Raw genomic sequence first — 26,704 nt, forward strand, 5'->3', positions numbered from 1 at the left:
CAAATTTAGCACCGATTTAAGCAGGTACAGTTAACAGGACTGTCAATAGTAGATGTACCAATTTACTCGAGGGTTGAATTCGATGTTACTGAACAGCTTCAGACTATTGATTTTTCAGTTTTCTGCCTCCCCTGGGTTACGTTGTTAGCTGCTGTGGATATTCCAAGTTCTGCACAAAAACTGCAGTTTATCGAAGTTTGGGCTCTCTCTAAATAAAGAGCTTGCAAAGAAAAGAAAAAAAGGAAATTCCACAGGAAGTTCAAATATTTTATTACTTCCTGTTTGAACAAGCATGTCAACACTTGGCACTTGAAGTGCAATTTGTTTAGAACTTAAGGTGTCAGCTTGAAAAATGTTATTTCCAGATCTAACCCACAACAAATTTTAGCGCAATAATCAAAGTAATAAATGAAAAAGAAAACAACCTCGGCACTTCAGAGTAACTCTTTCCCGGTGCAAACAGTACAGGATCTGGTACGTTGAGGGAGGATACATGCTGTAAAAGCTCCCATCAGGTTCGTTGAGTGGCCTCTTTTTCAAAACCAACCCTCTCCCATTTCCCGCACGCAGTTTTGCACACAGGACGGATTGCTGGGGAAAACTGCACGTGCAAATGAGAGAAATGCCCAAATCCAACTTCACGGCTGCAACTCATTAGATCAGCTACTACATTCTCGTGTTATTTGTGACACCTCCACTGCAACAGTCACCCCACAGGCCAGCTTTCAACTTCCAGCCCAACCCGCAGCTCCTGGGTTTTAGTCTAACCTAATGTAGATAAAGGTTTAGAGCTGGCTGAAACTCAGCATTTCAGTTCTGCAGGAAATTCTGACATTTCAAAACTTGTTTACATTCCAAACTGGAACAAAAAAACTTTCAAAATTTCTCATGAAATCCCCTGGATGCAGATTCTTCTCCTTAAAATTCAGGGATGTTCTGATCTGGGGTTGGGGTCTGACCACATCTCTAGTTAAAAGATATGCTTGAGGATACAGGTGCAGAGAGCCAAACCCAGGACAAAGCTCAGTGTTCAAAAGACATGGGGGCTGGGGATGAAGAAAAAAATCAAATCCTCAGTCCCAGCCTATATGGGAGACTCCACACCCATTCCTGCAGGCTGCTGCTGATATTGTGTACAGGGGCTGGGGTGTATTTCTGGTTGAAAACCCTACAAAATGCAGAACTCTCTCCATCTCAGAAGATGATACCCTGGGACTTCCCAGGCTATTGATATAAATGGCTGATTCTTTTAGTACTAAAGATGGCTTTCTTTCCATACCCGGCTGGCCCAGTGGCCTTCCCAGCCCTGTATCCCCGCTTCCAGCACTGGCCGACGCCTGGTGCTGCAAGAGAAGGAACAAACGCAAAGCGTTCTGCCAACTGTACAATGCTGGAGATGGGGCGGGTGGGGGGAGACCATTGCTACCCTTGCAGTGATCAGCTAATGGCCAGAAACAGGGGATTAATAATAAGAATATTAAGCTCTAATCAATACATCTCAAACTGTTTCACAAAGGAGGTCAGTATCATTATCCCCATTCTATAGAGGGGGAAACTGAGGCATAAAGAGGTGAAGTGACTTGCCCAAGGTCACCCAGCATCGAAACCAGGAATAGAACTCAGGAGTCCCAATCCAGGATTCTGCCCACTAGTCACCACCTCCCATAGAGGAGGAGGAGGATGATAACAAGCCATGAGTTTGACAACAAAGTAACTGCAATGTACGCACACAAACAAAACAAGGAGAGAGATTGCCTCTGGCTGAAGCCCACAGTAACCCAGCCAGTTAGGAAGTCTTAGCCCACACACCACAAAGTGACCTTCAGACCATTAAGAATCTTTAATTTAATCCCCATACTGAAATTCAAAGGAAGAGTGGAAATGATTCAGTTTGACTGTTGGCAAGTGCCGATTATTGGAGGTCAATCAAAGAAAACCAAATTGTAAAAATATTAACTATGAAAGCTTTCGCGAGAGAGGCAGCGTGGCCTAGTGGATTGGGCCTGGGCTGGATTGTCAGAAGACCTAAGTTCTGAACCGGATGGTGACCTTATCCAAAGGCCTCTCCCATCTTTTGTCTATTTATATTCCAAATTGTTCAGGCTGGGCTGTTTCTTACTATGTGTATGTACATCGCCAGACGCTTCAGTTAGAACACTACTGTAATAGGGAAAAAAACCATTGTTGCTTAAGAAAATGGCATCACCAGGACTCTGACCATTTCAAACAATAACTACCACATCAAGCCAGCCCCGATGGGTGACATTCGAAACCTCTGCGCTTTTGTCCAAAATTTAAAAAACACCACCAACCCCCCCCCCCCCCCCAAAAAAAAAAACCTAAACCAAATCAAACCATTTCACACGGATCCCTGACGCTTGTTACACTCTGATCCTGGTCTGGCATTCAGGGGAGCATATGGCCACAGCATCAACAGAAAATATTTTCTAAAGCAGACTTAGAAGGATCAAAATGTTCCCCTTTAGTCTTGACACTGACGGCTCTCCAGCCAAAGAGAACAAATTCCGCCTTATAGTCCAGGAGGGTCGCACTGCGTAATCCTCAATAAAGGAATGTAAGGTCTGGGCAGAGCATTCCCGTTCAATGCCAGGCAGAAAGCAGCAAGGCAGCCACTGGGAGCTAAGGAGCGGAAGAAAGGGCTTGATCTGCAAATACGAGAAGTGATGCAAAGTAAACGGGGGTGGGGGGGTTCTGCTCCCATATAGTGTCATTCAGCCAGAGACGACCCCTGGCAGAGTGAGGGCAGTGGCTTCAGCAGATGTTACTAAGCAAGCTCAGTCCGTGTGAGCATGCTCACTACAAGCCAACTAACAAATCGGGGGTGGGGAGGCACAGGACCCCACATGACACCCCCCCCCCACACACACACACACACATCACCTCTGCACACACCGTTCATGACTGGGGCTCCTTGGTGCTACTGCAGTACGAATAAATAATAATGTTGGAAGAATTCTTCCATCTGATTAACGCAGTGCTCCTAAATTCAATGGAGCAACCATGCAAATCTAGGAAGGCCCAAACCAGCTCGGTTCAAGTCACATGGGGCAGGCAGATTTGAGATGCCCTCAACTCAGCTTTGTCCAGAATTTACATTTGATCAAAACAAAACCTAAGAGCCACAAAGGTGTTTCCATGGCTGAACCGTGCAGAGAGTTTTTGAAACAAATGAACAGCACATGCCAGCCGAACGCCGCAGTGCTGGGAACCTGAAAGCGAATCTGACTATAAACGAAAGAGGGCAACTGGCTTCAGCGCTTTGCATGACTCTGATGGAGAGAAATGCATAGAGTCTCTAGGGTTACCATTCGTCCGGATTCCCCCGGACATGTCCGGTTTTTAGAGTTAAAAATAGCGTCCGGGGGGAATTTGTAAATGTCTGGACTTCCCCCCCTCTCCCCTGCAGAGCACGCGCTGCTGACAGGGCAGCCGGACGGATGGTGCCACTTACATGGGGCTCCTACAGCCAGAGAGAGCCCCTCCTCCACTTCCCCCTCCTCTCCCCTGCAGCTGAGAGCACTCCCCTCCTTTCGCTCCCTCCCTCCCTCCCTGCATTCGCAGATCACCAGCCGGCCGTTCGCACCGGCAGTCTGGAGCTCCTCCCCCTGCTCCTCCTCCCCAGCACGCTGGTCTGAGCGGCACGGTAAGGGGGCCAGGGAGTCGGAGAAGGGGCAGGGAGGTTCTGGAGGGAGCAGTCAAGAGACGGGGGGGGGGTGTCGGGCGTTCAGGGGGGGCTTTCTGGGGGTGGGGGTGTGGATAAGGTTTTGGGCAGTCAGGGTACAGGTAGAGGGTAGGGTCTCAGGAGGGGGCAGTCAGGGGACAAGGAACAGGGAGGCTTAGGTAGGGGGTGGGGTTCTGGAGGGCAGTTAGGAGCAGGGGTCCCAGGAGGGGTAGTCAGGGGACAAGGAGCGGGGGGGCTGGCAGGGGTGGGGAGAGGGATCGGAGCAGTCAGGGGACAGGGAGCAGAGGGGTTTAGATGGGTCGGAAGTTCTGGGGGGGGGCTGTCAGGGGGTGGGGAGTGGTTGGATGGGGCGTGGGAGTCCCAGGGGTCTGTCTGGGGGTGGGGGGGTGGATAAGGGTTGGGGCAGTCAGGGGGCAGGTAGGGGGTAGGGTCCTAGGAGGCCAGTTAGGATGGGGGGAGGGTCTCAGGAGGGGGAAGTCAGGGAACAAGGAGCAGGGAGGCTTAGGTAGGGGGTGGAGTCCTGGGGGGCAGTTAGGGGCAGGGGTCCCAGGAGGGGGCAGTCAGGGGACAAGGAGCAGGGGGAGGGTTGGGGGTCCTGAGGGGGGCGGGAAGTGGGAGGGAGTGGAAGGGGCAGGGGCGGGGCTAGGGCAGGACTGGGGCGGGGCTAGGGCGGGACTGGGGCGGGGCTCCTCCCGTCCTCTTTTTTGCCTGCTGAAATATGGTAACCCTAGCATAGAGAAAATGAGCCATGAAAAGAAAACGGGACTTTTAAAGCCCTTTTTGTTTTAATAATCTAAGAAAAACACGTAAAGAAATGGGCTTGCTTAGGGTCCGTCTACTAAGTGGCGCTGGGCACCATTGGCTTCAATGAGACTGGCAGGTGCTCTGCATTGCTCAGGATTTGAGCCAGTGGTTATTTTTTAAGCCACCAGCATTTGTCTGCATCCCGAGGGCTATAAGGGACGGAGCAGTAAAACCATATCCCATCAATCATCTTCATAGTGCTATTTGTGTAAGCACACAGGGTTCCAAGCACACAGGCAGTTTTCAACACACATATTCAGTGTGTGCTTACAACGTTCACCGTCCCAAAGAAACCCTGCACATGCTGCAAATCAGACTCTTCCGAGCGCTCTCATGACATGCCAGCACTGGCATGCACTTTAACACAATAAAAAGGCCAGTGCTTTGTGACAACCTGCACCGTAACCACCTGACTGGGCTGTGCACTGGCATGGAAGCATCTTTCACACACATATACGTGGTAACGTCAGCCTGCTCCACACACCCGCTCCTACTCACCCGCTTCCAAATAAAATACATAACTTACTTCTTGGTTCCCGGGGTCCATCCACAGTCACTTTAATGGCTCGGTGATAGGTAGCGACTTGTGTGGGGTTTGTGAACACTGTGATTGTCAATGTAAAGCTTTTTCCTAAAGGGGGAGAGAGAAAAAGAGGAGAGGAAATGCACATGGGTTGATTTCTTCAGTAAGCAGAGTGCATTCTGAGGCTTGGAAAGCTTAGGCCCAGATTTCGGAAATGATCATGAAGCCACAAATGCTGCTGTACAAATGAAACTAAGGGAGCATCTGATTCATATATTTAAATTTGTGGGGCACTTTTTGTTGCTGGCAGGTACCAAGAAATTGGACCTGGTCCCACTGGAGTCAATGGCAAACCTCCCACTGAGAGAACTGGGCCCATTTCAGAATCAAAGCCAGAACCCTTTTTGATACATTATAACAGCCAGGATTATTTTTCCCCTCTACCTAGAACAGCTTCCTTCTTCTCATGTGCCAGGGCATTTCCTCCTCCCCATGCAAATCCATCCTCGAAACCCAATGCTGTCAACTCACTTCCCATCATTACTCTCAGACCTGGAGCTCTCTGCCCCCCAGCACCTGGGCACCGAGGGCCCGATTGTGCAACCACTGTTTGTGCCATTGGTCCCAGAGAGAGCTCAGGGCCTGAGCAAACTTCTCAGCATGAGTCAGGATTCCAGAATTGGGCCCATCAAAATAAAGTATTTTTAAAATGATAGAGACATACATTTGGACAATAAGGATAGATAGATAGATAGATAGATAGATAGATAGATAGATAGATAGATAGATAGATAGAAAGTAAAGGCCTGATTGTGCAAACATTTACTACCAAGAGTAGTACTTACTACCATGTGCAATTCTATTAACTTCATTGGCACTGTACCCAGTAGTCAATAGCTGCATGACAAAGCCCTGATTTTTTTGAATTTACTGTCATGAACATAAGAATGGCCGTACTGGGTCAGACCAAAGGTCCATCCAGCCCAGTATCCTGTCTTCCGACAGTGACCAATGCCAGGTGCCCCAGAGGGAGTGAACCTAACAGGTAATGATCAAGTGATCTCTCTCCTGCCATCCATCTCCACCCTCTGACAAACAGAGGCTAGGGACACCATTCCTTACCCATCCTGGCTAACAGCCATTAATGGACTTAACCTCCATGAATTTATCTAGTTCTCTTTTAAACCCTGTTATAGTCCTAGCCTTCACAACCTCCTCAGGCAAGGAGTTCCACAGGTTGACTGTGTGCTGTGTGACGAAGAACTTCCTTTTATTTGTTTTAAACCTGCTGCCCATTAATTTCATTTGGTGGCCCCTAGTTCTTATATTATGGGAACAAGTAAATAACTTTTCCTTATTCACTTTCTCCACACCACTCATGATTGTATAGATCTCTATCATATCCCCCCTTAGTCTCCTCTTTTCCAAGCTGAAAAGTCCTAGCCTCTTTAATCTCTCCTCATATGGGACCCGTTCCAAACCCCTAATCATTTTAGTTGCCCTTCTCTGAACCTTTTCTAATGCCAGTATAGCTTTTTTGAGATGAGGAGACCACATATGTACACAGTATTCAAGATGTGGGCGTACCATCGATTTATATAAGGGCAATAAGCTATTCTCCATCTTATTCTCTATCCCTTTTTGAATGATTCCTAACATCCTGTTTGCTTTTTTGACTGCTGCTGCACACTGCGTGGACGTCTTCAGAGAACTATCCACGATGACTCCAAGATCTCTTTCCTGATTAGTCGTAGCTAAATTAGCCCCCATCATATTGTATGTATAGTTGGAGTTATTTTTTCCAATGTGCATTACTTTACATTTATCCACATTACATTTAATTTGCCATTTTGTTGCCCAATCACTTAGTTTTGTGAGATCTTTTTGAAGTTCTTCACAGTCTGCTTTGGTCTTAACTATCTTGAGCAATTTAGTATCATCTGCAAACTTTGCCACCTCGCTGTTTACCCCTTTCTCCAGATCATTTATGAATAAGTTGAATAGGATTGGTCCTAGGACTGACCCTTGGGGAACACCACTAGTTACCCCTCTACATTCTGAAAATTTACCATTTATTCCTACCCTTTGTTCCCTGTCTTTTAACCAGTTCTCAATACATGAAAGGACCTTCCCTTTTATCCCATGACAACTTAATTTACGTAAGAGCCTTTGGTGAGGGACCTTGTCAAAGGCTTTCTGGAAATCTAAGTACACTATGTCCACCTGATCCCCCTTGTCCACATGTTTGTTGACCCCTTCAAAAAACTCTAATAGATTAGTAAGACATGATTTCCCTTTACAGAAACCATGTTGACTTTTACCCAATAATTTATGTTCTTCTATGTGTCTGACAATTTTATTCTTTACTATTGTTTCAATTAATTTGCCCGGTACTGATGTTAGACTTACTGGTCTGTAATTGCCGGGATCACCTCTAGAGCCCTTTTTAAATATTGGCGTTACATTAGCTATCTTCCAGTCATTGGGTACAGAAGCCGATTTAAAGGACAAGTTACAAACCATAGTTAATAGTTCCGCAATTTCACATTTGAGTTCTTTCAGAACTCTTGGGTGAATGTCATCTGGTTCCGGTGACTTGTTACTGTTAAGTTTATCAATTAATTCCAAAACCTCCTCTAGTGACACTTCAATCTGTGACAATTCCTCAGATTTGTCACCTACAAAAGACGACTCAGGTTTGGGAATCTCCCTAACATCCTCAGCCGTGAAGACTGAAGCAAAGAATTCATTCAGCTTCTCCACAATGACTTTATCGTCTTTAAGTGCTCCTTTTGTATCTTGATCGTCCAGGGGCCCCACTGGTTGTTTAGCAGGCTTCCTGCTTCTGATGTACTTAAAAAACATTTTGTTGTTATCTTTCGAGTTTTTGGCTAGCTGTTCTTCAAACTCCTCTTTGGCTTTTCTTATTACATTTTTACACTTAATTTGGCAGTGTTTATGCTCCTTTCTATTTACCACACTAGGATTTGACTTCCACTTTTTAAAAGATGCTTTTTATCTCTCACTGCTTCTTTTACATGGTTGTTAAGCCACGGTGGCTCTTTTTTAGTTCTTTGACTGTGTTTTTTAATTTGGGGTATACATTTAAGTTGGGCCTCTATTATGGTGTCTTTGAAAAGTGTCCATGCAGCTTGCAGGGATTTCACTCTAGCTTTTAATTTCTGTTTAACTAACCTCCTCATTTTTGCACAGTTCCCCTTTCTGAAATTAAATGAACGTCCTTCTCTCAGCAGACCTCTCTTGCCTCTTGCTTTCCGCTCTTCCCCACCCTCCTTCGGTTCTTTGTTCTGTTGCTGTTCTTCACTTCATTATCTGGAGACAGGAGCCGTAAGAGCTGAACCTTGCATCTGAACGGCCCCGAACTTTGGGGGCAAAGATAAAAAGGAAACAGGAGACAAACCAATCCCCCTTGCTTTCAGTTTTGCAAAACCAAAAGCAGACCAGGGAGGGTTTGAGGCTCTGATGATTGTGGGCTCGTACTCATTTGCTTACTTGTCTATAGAGCACTAAGGTGTACTGCGGTGAGGGATCTAGATCAGGAGACAGGCTGACAGAAAAATGATTTAAAATACCAGTCTTAGGGATGAGGGGTTAAATTACATTTTTCAAGTTAATAGCGTTTATTTTTAAATCGGGATAATGTTGTCAAACGGCTCGGGGAACGTGTGTCTTTGTTAATAATGAAGTAGCAATATTTTGCACTGATATAGACACGCTTTGTTTCACCCAGAGCTCTGAAAGCACTTTGCCAAGGGGTGAGCTATCGTTATCTTTGTTTTACCGAGGGGGAAACAGAGACACAGAGAAGCTAAATGACTTGGCCAAGGTCACAGGGTGACTCAACGACAGCAGAGCCAGGAATGGAAACAAGGTCTCCAAACTCCTCCCCCACCATTCCAACCACTAGACAATACTCTTTGCCATAACCAAGGCTGCAACCCAAGGGACAGATCCTCAGCTGGTGGGAACTGCCATAGTTGACACCAGCTGAAGATCTGTCTCCAAGAATCCTGCCTCCCGACTGCCTTCTCTGACTGCTAGATTATACTCTCTCAGAGCTTGGAAGAGAAAACCAGCCTAACCAGAAGTCCTGATTCCAGGCCCTATGCCCTAACCATTAGATCACAGCTGCCCTTCTGGATTGGACTACGCTCAGCACCGGTGGAAGCTCACTGATATTATCACCAGACTCACAGCCAGAATGCAGGATTTAACAAAACCATTGTTATAATGGACACTACTCTTGCCAGCTCTCAGGACTGTTTGCGTGATGAGCTTGTAGCTGTTTCACCTTGACTACCAGCCACAAAGCACTTTTGCTACCATATATCTCGTCTGGACAAATCCCATTTTACTGCCCTTAGGTCCTTGTGCATTCATTACACACACACACAAACACACACACGTTTTCACTATAGCTGAGCAAACACTGTACAGCAAAAAAAAAAAAATCATTCGCTCCAATATCATTTTTTAGATATCTACAATAATTTAAAAGGGATGCCCTATCCAAATACTCCACGCACCCCAGACACCAGTGACAAAAACAAACATTGCAATTAAATGATTTATTCGTCTAAAATCAAATTGAATTTTAAAAAGATGGAGTCTCTCCCTGTGGGTTAACGTCTCACATCTATTCCACTGAAAATATTTCCTTGCAGGATTGTTCATGGAAAATGGCTCATTTTAAGTGGATACTAGAGGGTGAAATTCACCCTGATGCAGAGAGCCAGCACAGAGCGCAGGTATCACTTAAGACCTCAGATTAGGACTTAAATGGTGCAAACACCTTGTACTGGCTTTCTGCATAGAGGTGAATTTCCCCCAAAGTAAATTTCAGTATCAAATGCAAGTATTTGCACTCACAACCTATGCTGAAGAGTTCCACTTATGCAAGGTAGGAAACACAAAGAACATGACGTGACCTTTGCATCCAATCAGAACTAGCCAGCACAGTGAGACCATCCCATAGCAAAATACTCTCAGTGAAACAACTCACAGATCAGGAATTATTAGCAGAATTTATTCATGGCGCAAGTTCAACGATAGGCAATAAGATTAGAGACAATTTCTGTCTGCTCACTTGCAATTCACAAACAGAGGGGGGAGGGATAGCTCAGTGGTTTGAGCATTGGCCTGCTAAACCAGGGTTGTGAGTTCAATCCTTGAGGGGGCAAAATCAGTACTTGGTCCTGCTAGTGAAGGCAGAGGGCTGGACTTGATGACCTTTCAAGGTCCCCTTCCAGTTCTAAGAGATGGAATATATCCATTAATTTATTTTATTTAGAACAGGAGGCAAAAGCCTTCCAGTAAATTATTTGGTACGACGCTTAGCACAAATACATGAACAATAACGTTCAGATTATCAGTCTGGTCTAATGCCTAGCCCAGACATTTAGGAGATTTAAACCCTGGATTCTCTTCCCAGCTCTGCCTATTTTACAGAAATGACTTGATTTCCCTGAATTTCAGTTTCACCCTCTGTAACATAGGGTTCATAATAACACTTTCCTCCCTCACTGGGGGCATTGTTTTCAGTGGGAGCAACCTGTATTCATCTGATAGCAACATGTGATGCTTAGTGTTTCTAAAGCACTGTAGAGCTCCTCAGATGAATTGCATTATATAGCGCAAATTATTATTATTATTACTCAGAATCAATTTACTCATTCCCATCCTTCTTTGGTGACAGACTAGAACAAGTACAACTTGAGCAATTTCAACCCATCTCCCTCCCCAGACACACCATTATGCACAACATCAATCATTCTAGGCAGTCTGACTGCATAAGAAGGCCTCAATTCACGTTCCAAGCTTCCTACTTCAGGCAAATTGCTAATTATGGGCCAGATTCCAAACACCCTTACTCACATTGAGTAGTACCTTGCTCCATAAGGAGTTCCACTGATTTCAATGGGGCTACTCCCAGAGCAAGATAATGTTCAATGGGTCTTTGTGCAAGTCATTCAATCTCTCTGTACCTCTGTTCTCCATCTGTAAAATGGGAGTACGAATATTTTTCTTTCCCCCCACTGTTTGTCTTGTCTATGATTGTAAACTCTTTGGGGCAGGGATTTTTTCTTGCTATATGTTTGTGCAGCTCATGGAATAATGGGGTACCGATCTCAGTTGGTGCCTATCAGTGTTACCTTAATAATAATAATAATAATGATATACCAGAATCTGGTATGATGAGATCTTGGAGTAGATTCTGTCTAATCACGTTTTACACATATAGTTCATGCATCTCTCTCATAGCTGATATGGAAACATACATGAATCAGAGGCCCAAATTCTGCTCGCATACAACACTCCAGATTTCTGTTGGTGTAGACAAGCGCAGAATCTGGCCCTCTTAAAGATTTAAAAGCTCAAACAGAAGGAAGCAACGTGTGACACAGAAAGCAGAAACCTGACAGAAATCATTTCTATCACTAATTTTTTTTAAAGATATTTGGCCAAATTCTGCTTTCAGCCTCGTTATTCGGGAAAGCACTTAAGCATGGTGTTCAATTGTAGGCACATGCTTGAAGTTTTGATTTAGTTGGGATTAGGTCCTGCTTTGAGCAGGGGGTTGGACTAGATGACCTCCTGAGGTCCCTTCCAACCCTGATCTTCTATGATTCTATGATTCTAAGTTAAGCATGTAAGTAGGTACTTTCACATACCATATAGATAAGGGAGGTATAGATAAATTAGAAAACGGACACACATTCCAGTGCAGATTCCAAGTAACTCCACTGAGGTCAGTTGAGTTATTTTCGATCGAAGGGAGAAGAATTTGGCCCATTGGGCCCAGGTTGTGCATTCTTGCTTCTACCCTCCCCAAACTCCTATTGACTTCCTTGCTGCTCAAGGAAAGCAGGACTGTCCCCATTAGTCAGCACAAGATGAACATGTTAGGCTCTAGTCTTGACATATGCGCCTAAGTCATAAGTGCACCTAGGGCCTGATCCAAAGCCCATTGAAGCCAATGGGTGTCTTTCCACTGATTTTCATGGGCTTTGATCAGGTCCATGGTTTGGGAGACAGACTGTACATGTAAGTGCTTTCAAGAGACAGTGAACTCCTGTTGTTTCAGGGCATGAACATGGGAACCCAGGGGAGGAAAATTAATAATGAATTCAAGAGTCAGGCTGAGATTGGGTTAGATTCATAGGGCAAGAAGGATCCTCTTGATTGACCTCCTGCACATCCCAGGCCACATAAGCTCACCTACCCACTCCTGTAATAGGCCCCTACCCTCTGGCTGAGTTACTGAAGTCCTCAAATCTTGGTTTTAAAACGTCAAGTTACAAAGAATCCATCATTTACTCATTCGGGTTGGAAATGTGTGTAAGAAAGATGAACAAAAGAGAGAGCCTAAGAGAATAATTGACTACAGAAATGAAAGCTGAATTCATAAAAGAAAAACATTTTCCATCCATCAACCTGCAACCAGTTAAGTGGAGAGTTTTAAAGAAAATCTGCAACTTGGAAAAGGAGCCAACAGGAAAACGGAAATGTCTGAAAGAATGTAAACTATTCCAGTTTCATAAAGAGTAACAAGTAAACAATTATTACATGAAAATAATTTTTAACATCGCTGGTTTTAATTAATGCCGAGAAGTCAAAATATCTTTGACATCTGTATGTACACATTTGAAAAGTTAGAGAAAACACTGCCATATGGCCATTAAAATATTGGGTTTAACTTTTTGAGAAGAACGAACTGCTTAAATCTGCAGTGTTTACTGGTGATGAAATTTTAAAATTCTATGTCAAATATGGCTGCAGTGAATAATGCATGACAGTAAGGGATATAATACTTGCCTTCAAAAGTTGTCTGGCCTGCTGTATAGTTTAGAATTGTAGTTAGTGATATAGCACAATGTCATTTCATTGATGGTTGTTTTTAAAAATTATGCATTATGATTAGTTTAAGGTTAAATTATAGTGTCATAGCTTTTTAAGACCAGAAGGGATCATTAGATCATCTAGTTTGACCTCTTGTATATCACAGGCCATAGAATTTTATCCAGTTAGTCCGGCATTAAGACTAATAACATGCTTGACTAAAGTATATCTTCTATGCAGTCTTGCTCTGAAGACTTCCCTTGGTAGTTTGTTCCAATGGTAAATCACTCTTCCTGTTAAAAAGTTGTGCTTTATTTCTAATTTGAACTTGTCTTGCTTTAACGTCCTATAACTATTAAATTTAACAAATTAGGTTAGTCTCACACCTTTAGAATATGACACTATGTCAGGGTATATACTGCACTCTGGAATTTCTTCTCACAAGAGTTTCAAATCTTTTTGTTTGTTTGTTTAACTCGTCTTCTAATAAGTTTAGCATTGAACCTGGAAGGACCGTAAATTGATTATAATATTCAACGATATATTTTACCAATAACTTCCTTTTCTTTGAGGGGTGAGGGTAGGGTAGGGGAATAGTATTAGTCACACTTCAAACTCTCCATCTACAAGCTCTAATAATAATTATAAGCTTGTGTTGACTATGTCTAGTCACTGCAAATATTTACTTCCCTTCTTATAAATCCTGAACAGACGCAGCATAAGTGACTGTGTTTAAAGTGGTACCGAAGAGCCATTTGGACCTTTACGCTGCTATCCATTTATGGACTAATCCAATGGGAATCTTTTCATAGATTTTAATGGGCTTTGCATCAGGCCTGCAGTCTGGAAAAATGGATACGTGTCTTTTTGTGCAATTTTAGTGTGGAAGGGTGAGAAACGAAAGCGAGTAGATTTAGGTTACAATAATCAACAGCTTCGTATGTTAAAAATAGATTGCTTTCCCTCTTGACGTATGACTTTTGTGCATAAAGGTAGGTAAAGCCCAAAAGAATAATGCAAAGCAAAACAGTGGAATCCAGCGTGTACTGACCCTAATAATAATTGAATGGGCCCAATTCTGATTCCATTGAAAGCAGTGGCAAAACCTCCATTGACTTCATGGGGAGCAAGATTAAGTCCCGCATCGCTCATTGCCAAAGCTGGCAATTCTGGTGCCTCTCATGAAATCACACATAGTTATAAATGATTTCCCCTCCTCCCCACACTTCAGAAGGCCATTCCACAGCTACAAAGACATCTCCATGCTGATTTGCAGCTGCTTTAAAATCAAAGCCTTGTACAGTTACGTAGGAGACCGTTACCTACCTCTGCCACTTCGCCCAACAAATCTGAGGTCATTAAACCTTGCCACTTGATTTTTCATGACTGCGGAGGCATTTCTGAGCTCTGCAGAATAATTCTCATCGTTTCCAGCCATGACTGTGACTACAGTCCCATCAGGTACATCTCCAAGGGCTACCACCTAGAGATCAGTGCAACAAAGTTATTTGATACTATTCATTATTATTATTATTATTATTATTATTATTAAGCTGATCAAAGCAGGCTCATCATTCTGCAACCAGACAGGAGGAATTGTCATTCTGAGTAGAAAAAAGTATTGATTTTTTTTTAATTAAAACTGAAATATATTTCTTTAAGAAAATTCAAAAGAATTCAAGTTCCTTTCATCAAATAAATCTGGCAAATTATGTCCTGATAGCTGAATGATCCCCCTGTTTTCTTAATAGGTGGATTTGTATATTTTGAAATTCCTGGGTTGTTGTTTTTTTTAAAGTCAGAGTCAAAATATTGTTAAAATGCAAACAATTTTCAGTGAAAATTTTGCCTGAGTGAAAACAGTCGGATTTCTCTTGTAAGAAATCTATCTCTATATAAGCTCCCTGCGATGATCGCTAGTAGCACTATCCAAGTATGGAAGAGAATTACATGTCAAGAATTCCACTGTATGTAACTCAGTTACATACTCTAGGATTTCATCTTTAATTTCCACTTCAGAAGCTAAGCTGTCTATTATACACGCCACAACACACGCAGTTTTAACAGAAAATTCCACAGAATCATTCCAAATATTGTCAAGATTTCATTCTTTAAAAGGGCCAGGTGCATCTGTTATTCTAAACAGCTATGGCAGCCGACACAAAATATCCTCTTCAGTCCTATAAAATACAGCCGAGCCTGTATTCGTTTTAAAATAATTGCTAAAGGGAGTTTTTCTGCCCCACGCTAGTTTATATAAATACCTATTTGTAAAAGGATTCAAATAAACCGCTGGAGCTGAAGAATATTTTAAAAGCCATGTAATTTAGGGGCTGCGACATCATTTTTGCTATTATGCAAAAGGACAGTTTCCCTCTAACTACCTTGGATCGAAACCTACCAGGTTTCTTCTTTGATTTCAGTTGGATGTAGCTCTGTTAAGCTTTAGAATTTTGGAAAACTCAGACTCTCGGAAATAAAGGAACTCATATTTTTCCATCGACTTTCAATATCTCTCGTGTAGCGAGAGATCTCCATATTATTTAAGATCATCGGTTTTTTAAGCAGGGATTATTTTTTTCTTTTTAGGCTTTTCTTGATTTGAGAGGGGAGACAACATTCAAAAGTTATATTTACACTCCGAGAGTTGAAATGTATCTTCTGACTTTGATCATTTCCCCGGGCTTATTTGCTAAACGTTTGTGCTCTTAAAATATTATCTGCACCAATGATGTCAAGCCCCTTTGGTTTTCTCTCTTGCTATTGCTCAGTCTGCTTTCTTGTCGGTCTATCATTTCAGTCAAAGAAATTAAACTCAAGTTTTAAGATATCATTCATCACTTCCCTCCGCCCCCAAAACACGACAACACAGTTTTGAATTTGTTGGGTTTGGTTTTCAGTTTCTTTATATCGTTTTTATATTAACTCCTTTTCCCATACATTCAGATCAGATACATTTTCTAGTCACATCTCCCTAACGCACACATATAATTACTTTTCGCAATAGCCAAAAAAATTACGTGTCCTCCATAAAGAACCTTTTCTCTGTCGCCTTTCCTTAGCTAGCCTATAACCGCTCTAAAACAGTGCTCTGAAAGGTTTTCGTCCTTTATTAACTCCAGCCTTCAGTTTCTGGTTTGTTTGTTTTTCCCCCCCAAGTCTATATTTTAATACCCTCCCATTCTTCCTAAGAAACTGAAGAGAAACTCCATAAATCCTTAAGGGATCTGCGTTCAAGCTGACTGCGAAAGATTTATTTTCGCCTTTATTGTTTGGCCTGATCATGAATCCAGAATAAAGACTTTTGTGGTCTCTTAGTTGGGATCCGTGGTGAAAGATCTGGGTCTGTGTAAGGTGACTGTCACATATGTCTGCTATCTTTCTTCCTCGCATAGTTTCCCCCCCGTTCAGTCTATACATCCAGAAACAGAAACCCGGTCGATTTTTAATGTTTAACTATCCCATAGGAGCCAACTGACTGAGTGAATTACAACTGGGACAAAAGCAACGACGAAGCAACATGGAAAGGAAAGAAGCTGCCCTTTAATGAAGCCCAGTTGTCTCTGCAGTTCACTTCTTCCCTTTATTATTTCAGAGCAGATCTTCCCCCTCCCACTTAGGTAATTAGCCTCGACTCTCATTAAACTTCAAAGTTCCCTGAGAGCTCCTAACCCTATGCAATATCGGAGATATTATAACCGCAGGGCAACGCGGAAGCTTGATTAAAAATAAATACGCGCCCCGAAAGTGAAGGCAGAATTGATTTAAAATGAAAGGGGGGCGGGAGCTGGAGTGTAAATATTAAGGTTTATTTTCGTAGGTAAGATTCTCCCCACGTATCCTCCCCCCTAAAAAAGCCTCTCATCCTTCTCCTCCCGTCCCCAGCCATTGCTCAGGGGGATCAGACAGGGTTTTAGCCCATCCCTTTGGAAGAAGCCACATCTGGCTGGTCTGGAAACATCTGCCTCCCCCTCCCCGCCCCTTGGCTTACCTTGAAGGCCACCGGCAGGGTCTTGTTGCACCTCCAGTGTGAAGGCAGCACCGAGCACAAGAAGTTGGGGCTGTCTGTCCGCACCAGCTCGCCCGCGTGGTCCGCCAGCACGTCCACCACCGAGCGCACCTCGGGCCGACTTCGGGAGCCCGGCGCCGGCGCGCTCAGCGCCCCGCTGTTCTCTCCCATCTTACCGCAGGGGAAGGCCGTGGAGGGAGGTGTGAAGCGCCGGCTGGTGCTGGGGTCTACGGGAATACGCATCACAACAGCGGGCGTTAGAGAGCCGGCGAGCGAGGGGCGCGGGGGGCGAGGGGCTGGCGGGCCGGGGGAGCTGGGGAGAGGCGCCCGGAGCGCGCAGCTGCCCTCTCCAAACCAGGGGCCGGCCGGGTCCGATGCAGCTTCTCGGGGCAGCGCTTTATAGAGAGCAGGAAAAGAAGAAGCGGCCGAGGGAGTCGGGGTGTGACCTGCGCTCAGGAAACGCGCCTCCGCCGTGTCAGGGGCTGGGACCCGCAGCGCCCTTCGCCTCCTCCTCAGGCCAAAGGAGCCGGGGGAAAGGTCGAGTCACAGCTGGGGCGAAGGGGGACCCCGGATCCTGAGGGTCACCCGTGGGCTCCGGCGCCGGGCTGGCGTCGCGTGGAGACAGGGCTCGGGTGGCGAGCTCCTGGGCTCTCTCCTCCCTCCCCGCCCGCAGCAGCCGGCCCTGGAGTCAGGCAGCGAGTCCCCCTCTTTGCCGGATCTGGGCGATTCTGCCCACAGAGCCTGGGCGCGCCCGGGGTCCCTTGGCACGGGGCAGGTCTCCGGGCGCTCTGCTGGGGAGCTGGCCGGAGCCCACGCTCGGTCCCGGGAGGTTTCCTTCCTCTCTGGTGCTGAAGCCGCTTTGCAAACCGGTGCGCGGTCGCTGGGGCCTTTCCTCCAGCCAAACTTCTGCCCCCGAAGGTGCAGCGCTGCGTGAGTTGACCCCCGAGGGCCCAGCCACCAGTCAGCGAGTCTGGGAGGAGACGCGCCCCCGCTAACCCCCAGAAGGGATGCCAAGGAAGTCCCAGAAACAGCTCCACCGTCCTCTACTGCCCGTTCCTCACTGGGTGTGGGGCACCAATCCTGAACAGCTGGGCTCCCCCACCCCCACTTCTATGGCTCGCAGGTGGGGCTTGGTTTTTTTATGGCAGACGCTGCCCCCTTTCACCAGAGAGCCCTTCAGAGCTCTGAAACCAGCCCAAAGTGTCCGCAGGCAGACTCTGAGATACCCTATTTACTCCAAGCAGCCAGGGGGCGGAGCGGCTCGCTGACTGACGGGGAGGAGCGCCAATGGAGAGGAAGGGCTGGGAACCCCCATTTGCACACGTTGCCTGGGAAAGCGATAGAAGCAAGGGGAGGAGGGGGCGGAGCGAGGAGGGGAGGGGGCGGGATCTCTGCGGGAAGCCCCGCCCTCAAGCCCCAGCCTGGAAGGAGGACGCACCTAGCGGATCGGTGGCACATTAAAACACCCATAGACAGAGCGCTCCATTCAGCGGCGCTTCATTAAGAGGCCGGAGCCAATTAAAACGTTGCTTTATAGCCTCACCTATTGCGGGACGGAGCAAATGAGCCAACAAGGACGCCACCGCTGCGGCAATTGTCTCTGAGTCTCCCCAAACTTTCACACGCTGCAGAGACACGTGGCTCTTAACCCGAGAGTCCGTCTAGATGCCCGTCTGCATCCTACCCTGCAAACTCGGCTTCTAGGCAGCTGAACGGCTGCCACCAGCAGCGAAACGTGTCTGAAGCCCAGACGCAGCCCTGCCGCCCCAAACAGCGTCCAGCCATTTCCAAAATAAAGGGTCAAAATAAGAAACGAGTGAGAATCGACCTCTCCAAGAAACCGCAGAGCGGTGCCATGCTTTCGCAAAGCGCTAGCGAGCTGGCAGCGAGACTGACCGATTTGCTAGTCGTTTTTAAAATGGTCCAACCCCAAAGGAAAAAGATCTAGAGATTATTTACTAATTATCAACTCACTGCTGTGTATGTAACATCAAAAGGACACAACCGACAGCCCTCATGATCAGTCTGATACCCGCAACAGGTCGGATAGCTTTAGCCAGTGTGAAATGCATTTTCAGACGGAAATTGACATCTGGACCTAAGAATACATTGTGCAAATGAGTTTGGGGGCTTTTATTTTATGAACATGCTTCCTCCGCTATCTTACTTTCCCGAAATGAAATTGACACAGGCACAGATAGAAAAGCGGATCGTTTCAGGACAAAGTCCTATTTACTATTATCCTTTTTTAAAAAAAATGTCTATTTTAGCAACTCTTAAAACAGTAATAATCATGATCATTCCCAATGCATTTGTTTGGATTTAAAACCAGGGAAATACATGTTTTCAAAATGGAATTTTAACAAGAAAATCTGTAGGGGGCAAAATGATGCTGATTCTGGGAGAATAAAATTAATTGATCGTTTGTAGTTTTTGTTTCATATTTGCATACCGTTTTTTTTTACAGATGAGTCGTCTTTCTAATAAAATATAAAACCGCTACAACGAAATGCACCGCAGAATAGTCTATAAAATCAAATAGTGTTTTTGTCGCATTTGAACACAAATATTACTAATGTGTCCAATGGAAATGAAAGCACCATCACACACAGTTTAACTGCTGACTTATTTCTAAAAGGACGTTATTTTTCTGCACCATCATGTCCAGGGAGGTGAATCGATTGCTTTACTTCAACAGCTTCGCTGGTCGGTTTTACAAATTCCTTTATGGGACATGGCATGTTCTCTGTAGCAAGCCATTCAGTCTACACCAGATCAGAAACTGTTTAGATTCTGGGCTGGGTAAACTGTTCGTTGGACTATGTAAAAAAAAAAAACACCTCATCATAAATAAACACTGGTTATGAGCCACTTTTCTTTTGAGGTCGTAGATACTGAAAGAAGGCTGAGGCTGCGGCAGCACCGACACATTGAACTCGATTAGGGGCTTTTGTCTTCCAAATCCCTCCAATTTCTATCCATTCCCTGGAACCTTTTCTCGATATCATTTCATACGATTGTTTACTTTGATCCTTTCCTACAGAATTCTAATCTAGAAAATTGACTAAGGAGCCAACATTGCAGTGTTTGTTAAACAGAAGAAACTCATGTCAATTTCACTAAGCTTAACATTTTTTTCCTTGTGCTTTCCAAGCCGATTTATGATTTTTCAATAACCAAATCTCTGTGAATGGTTTGGTTATATATTAAAACGGATCCAAACATGCTCATGTTGAAAGTTGCTTTTCTGTGCGTGTGTGTGTGTTTAGACTTCTCCGTAATGAACATTAAATGAAAAGAAACCTCAAACGTAGACCATCTTGAAACACAATCGTGGAAAATTGAATGGGGGTGCGGAGGGGGGGAGGGACGGCTGGCTGAAACCACAAAGGGAGAAATCCAGAAGAACAGATTTCTATTTGTCTCACAGCTGTGATTTTAATTGACGTGTGTGTCTAATCAACTCTTAACAATGCTGCAATCCTTCCCTTTTTAGGTGAAAATCTAAGGTCCGTAGACTCATCCCTGTTCTTTTCCACAACAAAAGAGATCGACACAGCCATGTTCCACAGAAAGCACCAATGTCTGGTTATACTTATAAACCCAGTAACGGGGGAGAGATTTAAATACAGTCCTGGCAGCAGGGGGTGGATAGATGTGACCCAAATGATCTGTCTCTTCCAAAGATTTTTTTTTAGAAGGGGTATCTTCAAACGAAGCCAAGTTCCTCCATGGCTCCATTTAAAGGGCGTGGTTTGGGGGGAGGGGGCGGGGAAGGGGCTCACAGATGTTGGGGGGGGGGGTTGTCACCCCCACCCACGTTTGCGCGTTGGAAAACCTGGAAGGGCGGGTTAGCCACACCCAAGCTGAACGGCGGAGGAAGTGAAGTTCTTCGACTCAGCCGCTAGTTGGCGCTTTAGCCACGTCTCTGAACGGCCCTAAGAGCAAAGGGACCCGGGCCACTGGGAGCAGCTTTGCTTTGATTTCTATCCTGTGCAGAATCAAAGACCCACCGCACCCGGTGTGCCCCCCACCACGTCCCCCCAACAATCCCCCTTCCCGGCCCCCCAAACCTGGCTCCCTCCATGAGTCCCATACTAGCCGCAGGATGGTTGTTACATTCTGCAGCCAGGAGGTGCCCAGCCAGTTTGGTTCAATCACACCCACGTGCTCCCCAAAGATCCGGCGGTGCGCCCCGGGAAAGTTTGTTACCGACCCTTCTCTCCCCACGGGAGAGACACAGACACTGTCTCTTTCATCTGCCCGGTGAAAGCTTCCATAGACTTCCCCCCAAAAGGGAAACTTTGTGTTACAGGCTCATTTGCCGCAGTCTTTGGGATCAACCACCCGGGGGGGGGGGGGGAATACAGGAACATTCCTCTGGCTTTCAGAATTTATTTTGACATTTAAACTCGATTGGTCTGGATTGGTTTGTTTTTAAGTTAAACTAGATACATTTATTCCCCCCCCCCCCTCGATTTATTCCCGGTTAATACGATGAGAAAGAGATGGGGGTCCCTTTCCAGCGAGCTTCAGCTGCTTTTCTAACAGGGACGTTTTGATCAGGGCAGGTTTTATACACGATTTGACCTCCCAGAAGTTGCCAGATTGTCAAAATCTCACTCAGCAGCTGCCAGGGGAGAATCTGGCTGGTTTATTTAGCTGCCTAAATAGAAGCCGAGTTCTGTGGAGCACCTGGTTTTTAGAGATTAAAGCAGAAAAGCAATGTCTAACTTTTCAATCTCTTTCCAATGATCGAACCCTGCTACTTAAACTCAAAAGGAAGCGGTTTAAAATGGTCGGTACCAGCTGGGAACGTCCTGTCAGTGGAAACGGATTCGAAGGATCCAGATCTAAGTGGTGTGAATCACCAACGATCGCTGATATTTTCACTGATTGTGAACGGCTCTGATCTGCTAATCTGAGCAAATAAAATTTGCCAGGTGATTGACTTTGCCGAATCTCACAGCTAAACTTTCCCAGTGCCAGCCCCGGGGCATTCCCCAATTAACCCCCTCAAACGCTTAGCTGCACTTTAACTGCACGCCTAAAATACATAAATAAATAATATAAGATATCCCAGACTCTCGGGTCTAATATTTTCTATACGCTGCAGCTCACGAGAATTTCACCAGGGGTTTAATGCACCTGAGTGGGTTTATTGGAGAAGCCAGAGATAAATGCTGGTTTTCTCTCTCTCTCTAATACATACACAATATGGTGCGTGTGTGTACACACACAGAGTGCTACAGACTGCACTGTATACCAAACAGGGCAGACTGCTCTTACATACAACATGGCAAACCATGCAGAAAGTCAGTTGCAGGGAGCACATTTTCCAGCGATTCCGCTAGTTGCCTTATTTCTCAGTTGCTCTACAGGTTTCGCCTGAGTAACGGAGGCTTTTACCAAAATATCCCCCCCCCCCATTGCAATTCCGATCCCCTTTCTGCTTGGGGAGCAAATATTCTTTGAAATCTACCGCTCCAACTGCCTTTGCTCTCTTTTCATCTCTGCAGGAGCCACGCTGCCAAACCCAGTACGTGCCCGGGGTGGTTTGAGAAGAAATGCCCTATGGAATGAAACCACCTTCAGTCCCTTACGCTAGCAAAAGCCAATGCAATTTCCAATGCGCCCTGCAATAGACACACTTTTCGCCCACCCCTTCTGTTTTCATTTCTAACCCTGGAGCTCCCCGGGCCATGTGCATCGGTTTCTTTCTCCGACCTGCCGTGCTTGGTGTGGCGATCCTGTTTGCATCCCTACGATCTGCAAACAGGGGAGGGTTAATATGGTTTGATCGCCTATTATACCCCCAACTCCTACGGGCAATGCGTTCCTTAGCCAGCATGTATTTATGGAGAAGTAATGTAATACAAATCAGAACCCCCCCAAAGAAGAAATCTAGCACGAAAACAATTTTCTCTTCAGTAACAAGTTGCTGCATACCGAATGCATTATTATGTTTTAAAATAGAGGTTGACTTATTCTGCAACAGAAATCAACATATTTGCCATAATTTTAATACTCGTGTCAAGGGAAATTCTTGAATTTATTTGAGCATTTAAATCATGCGCCTCAGTAGCCTCTTCCAGGCCAGCTCTACCTGTTTCGTGCAGGTGTATATATATTATATACACACATAGAGTTCGATTAAACCGAATTACCTGTGTATACGTTATTCGGTGCAGTTCGGAATTAGACCCATCGGGAGTTTCCTTTGGTTGAATCGGTCCTGTTGCTTTGGCTATCGAGGAATGTACTAGATGGATTTTATTTTCAGATAAGGAGCGATTTAGGCGTTAACATATTTCGATGCTCCTTTATAGTCTAAACAGTTAAAAAAAAAAAACTATCTCTGTGGGTAAATTGCTAGAAGGTGGATGGCTGGGAGCCGGATGGGTTTTATAGTTGGGAAGGTATTTAGATGAAATCACTGATTTTAGCTAAACCCATCAAGGGCCTTAGGTTCTGATCTGTCTGAAAGAGTCTTTTCCAGCGTGCAAACGTGGTTGGTTCAGTTACACTGGGGAGCTGAAAGATTATTCAGGCATTTTCTGCCCAGTGCACAAACCCCACACTCCATCCTCATGAAGAGACACTGGGTAACACACTCTACGAAGAGGGTGTGTCCTGCTTTAGGGTCGGGGGTGGAGGGCTGGCTGACAGGAGATGGAAGGTGTCTGTGTCTCTGGGCCTTTTCATTGGCTGTTTTTTGAAAGCCTCCAGCCTGTCATATCTCAGGGAGAGTAACTCAGAGAGAGCTGATTAAGTTCAGGATAGATAGACAGTCATCTGAAAGGTGCAATTCCCCGAGCTTTAGGAAACCTCTGTGCACGATCCTATTAGAGAAACAGATTTGTTTTATTGTGTGTAATTTACAAACCCTTATTTTAACACTGAACCTCATAGATCAAACCCCAAAATAGCCAAGAAGGGGCTGCCTCTGGATTGTTTGATGTTGACCCGAAGAAGAACTCTGGGTAGATTGTCTCTTTCACTAACAGAAGGTGGCCCAATAAAAGATATTACCACCCGCATCTTTTCTCTCTGATATTGTACATGGCAGTTGGTGTTTGGTTTAAATGCCTTAAATAATTGCTTCCACACTGGAGTCAGGTTTGTATTGCTTTGTCAGGCTGCATGCTTCCTCTGTGAAGCTTTGAAAGATGCTCAAAGTTTGATCAGAAAATACCAGTCCCATTGAAGTTAATGGCAAAAGGACCACGACTTGATGGAGAACAGGATAAGAGAAGTTGTGCTAAGGTAAAATCATGCAGCTACAAATCCCATTTAGCCAGCCAAGTTAAATAAGTTATTTAAAAAATATTAGTTGCCCTTTATCAGTGATTTCAACGGTGATCACTATATGAGAATGAAGGTTGAGTGTGCACTGTCAAATACTGTATCATCTAGTTTTAAAGTAATATTTACCTTTAAGAACGAAGGTCTATTTTAAAACTTTAAGGACATCATCAGAGATATAATTGGATTGTGTTGGGTGAATGGTAAAGCTAAAGAAAAAAAATACGGCATTTAGAGTCCATCTATAAAGGAGCTTAGCTCACATTTAGGCCTCTAAACAAGTGGTTAGATTTTCAAAAGACCAGAACACCTTGTGGGGAAGTTGAGTGCTGAGCACATTTGATAATCTGTCTTCTATTGTGGGTGCCTGAAAACCCGACCATTAAAGCCTTTTCAGCATTTCCAGAAGAAAAATTAGTAGGTTAGAATTTTAAAAGGTGTCTGTTTATCTGATTCAAAAGTAAAATCCTGATATTTGAGGTTTATTTGATTGTTTTAAATTCCCTTCTGTTTTCTTTAAAGGCAAGTTTCTGCTCATAATTTTAAGGGATTATTCCTAAAATGTGACACACACAAAAAGCCAAAACAAACAAACAAACAAACAAACAAACAAACAAACAAACAAACAAACAAACAGACAGACAGACAGACAACAACATATACTAACCAGTCCACCCCAGAAGACATAAACTATTAACAGAAAGGTGACCAGTTCTGTTTTCCTGTTTATAGAAACTACAAGTGACAGGACCATTCATTTTGCATGACAATGACCATATTGTTGAGAACACACATGTAACAAGTGTGATGAACAGAGCTGTTTATCAGGTTTCATGGGCACATGCAGAATTAAGGAAGTAGGAGCTCAGAGAGCAAGTGGAAAGGCAAGGTGGCTTCTGTAAGGAGATTAAAGGGAAACCTGCAAAATGAAAGAAGAGAAGCACCTTGAAAATCGCCTCCAGATTCCTAACTTTGGACGAGGTGATCCCACAGACCAATCTACCACAGAAAGAAATGGGAGTTATGCCTACGGGCTGTAGGGCAATGGGTTACCTTCTGTCCATATTTACAGAGGGGATGCAGTAGATGTTTAGATGGTAAATTCTCTGTTCTGCATTTGTTCAACACCTAGACCAATGGGTGTCATGGTCCATGACTGAGCGTCATAGGTGCTGCCACCATATTCATAATAAACAATAATAGGGTTTTCATTGGAAGTATATTGGTACTTTATTGATTTAGCTTTCTGCACATGCTAAAAAGGGCATCTAACATATGCTCTAGGTGTTCTTAACGCAACTTGTAAATATGTCCCAAATATACCCTAAGGGCGACAGAACAATTTAACATAACCCAGTGCTAGCAAGACATGCAACTCAAAACACTGGGGGGAGGGATAGCTCAGTGGTTTGAGCATTGGCCTATTAAACCCAGGGTTGTGAGTCCAATCCTTAAGGGGGCCACTTAGGGATCTGGGGCAAAATCAGTACTTGGTCCTGCTAGTGAAGGCAGGGGGCTGGACTTGATGACCTTTCAAGGTCCCTTCTAGTTCTAGAAGATAGGACATCTCCTTTATTTTATTTATAAATCCTCCTCCCACTCCAACAATTCCCCGCTCTGGTTTGCTGTCCCTTCTCCCCCTTGTTTTCAACTGCCTGGGGGGAAAAGATGAGCTATGCAGCCTGCCTAGAAAGGCAGCAAATTCAAGCTATTTCAAATCAGTGGCTTTTGATCCTTTTCCCTGAGACCCTCTGGACTCAATTCTGCACTCAGATGCACTGGTGACATTTGATTTGCACCTGTGTAACTGAGGGTAGACTTGGGTCCCAGGAGCCTAATTCACCATTGCCCTGCACCTTATGTCTTGATTTGCACCCATGCCAAGTGAGTGCACCAGGGTGCCAACTGCTCCGGCTCCGATCTGGGAGCCTTTTACACACAGGTTGCCATGGTCTGAATGACACAAAGTGCAAAGCCGTGCAGGATCAGGCCCAGCGGTCAACAAGGTGGCCAGTGGATCCGGGTGCCCATCCTGAGACACGCAGTGCCCAATTCATGGTAGCCTGGTGGCTCCTTTTGCAAAGGGGATGCAAAGCAAACCCCCAACGCAGAGAATATCCCTGGCCCAACAGACCCTCAGCACCAGAAGACGCTTACAGGCCTGATTCCCTTTTCACTCACAAGAGCACGTCCTCATTCTTGTCAGTGGAGTTCCTCCCAATGTATACCAGTGGAAGCGGGAGGGAAATTGGGCCCCATGTGTGTTTTACAGTGGGGAGAAATTTACGCATCTTTCGTAAACTCAGCCTACTCCTGCCTTTTGTAAGGGAAAACTGAATTTTCCAAGCTCTCTTTCTTGAGGCTGCAGTGGAAATGGCAAGAATGGAGCTACAGACAGACCTCGTTTAGTCTCTGATCTTCACTCTCCTCTCAGCATATTCTTGATTCCTTCACAAATCAGTAAGTATCGACATGTGGGAAATAGGTTTTAGAGCTCTTA

General features: G+C 44.9%; 1 protein-coding gene across 1 annotated transcript in view; it reads right to left on the bottom strand.

Annotated features, from left to right (window-relative positions):
* The window catches only part of RUNX3 (RUNX family transcription factor 3), a 116,882-nt gene that overhangs the window by 42,562 nt on the left and 47,616 nt on the right, over positions 1-26,704 (bottom strand). Inside the window, 3 exon segments of the mRNA XM_065421724.1 lie at positions 5,034-5,138; positions 14,217-14,373; positions 16,882-17,126. Of these exon segments, the coding sequence (XP_065277796.1) occupies positions 5,034-5,138; positions 14,217-14,373; positions 16,882-17,126 (507 nt within the window).

The sequence above is a fragment of the Emys orbicularis genome, chromosome 23 (genome assembly GCF_028017835.1).
Source record: "Emys orbicularis isolate rEmyOrb1 chromosome 23, rEmyOrb1.hap1, whole genome shotgun sequence".
NCBI classification, from domain to species: Eukaryota; Metazoa; Chordata; order Testudines; family Emydidae; genus Emys; species Emys orbicularis.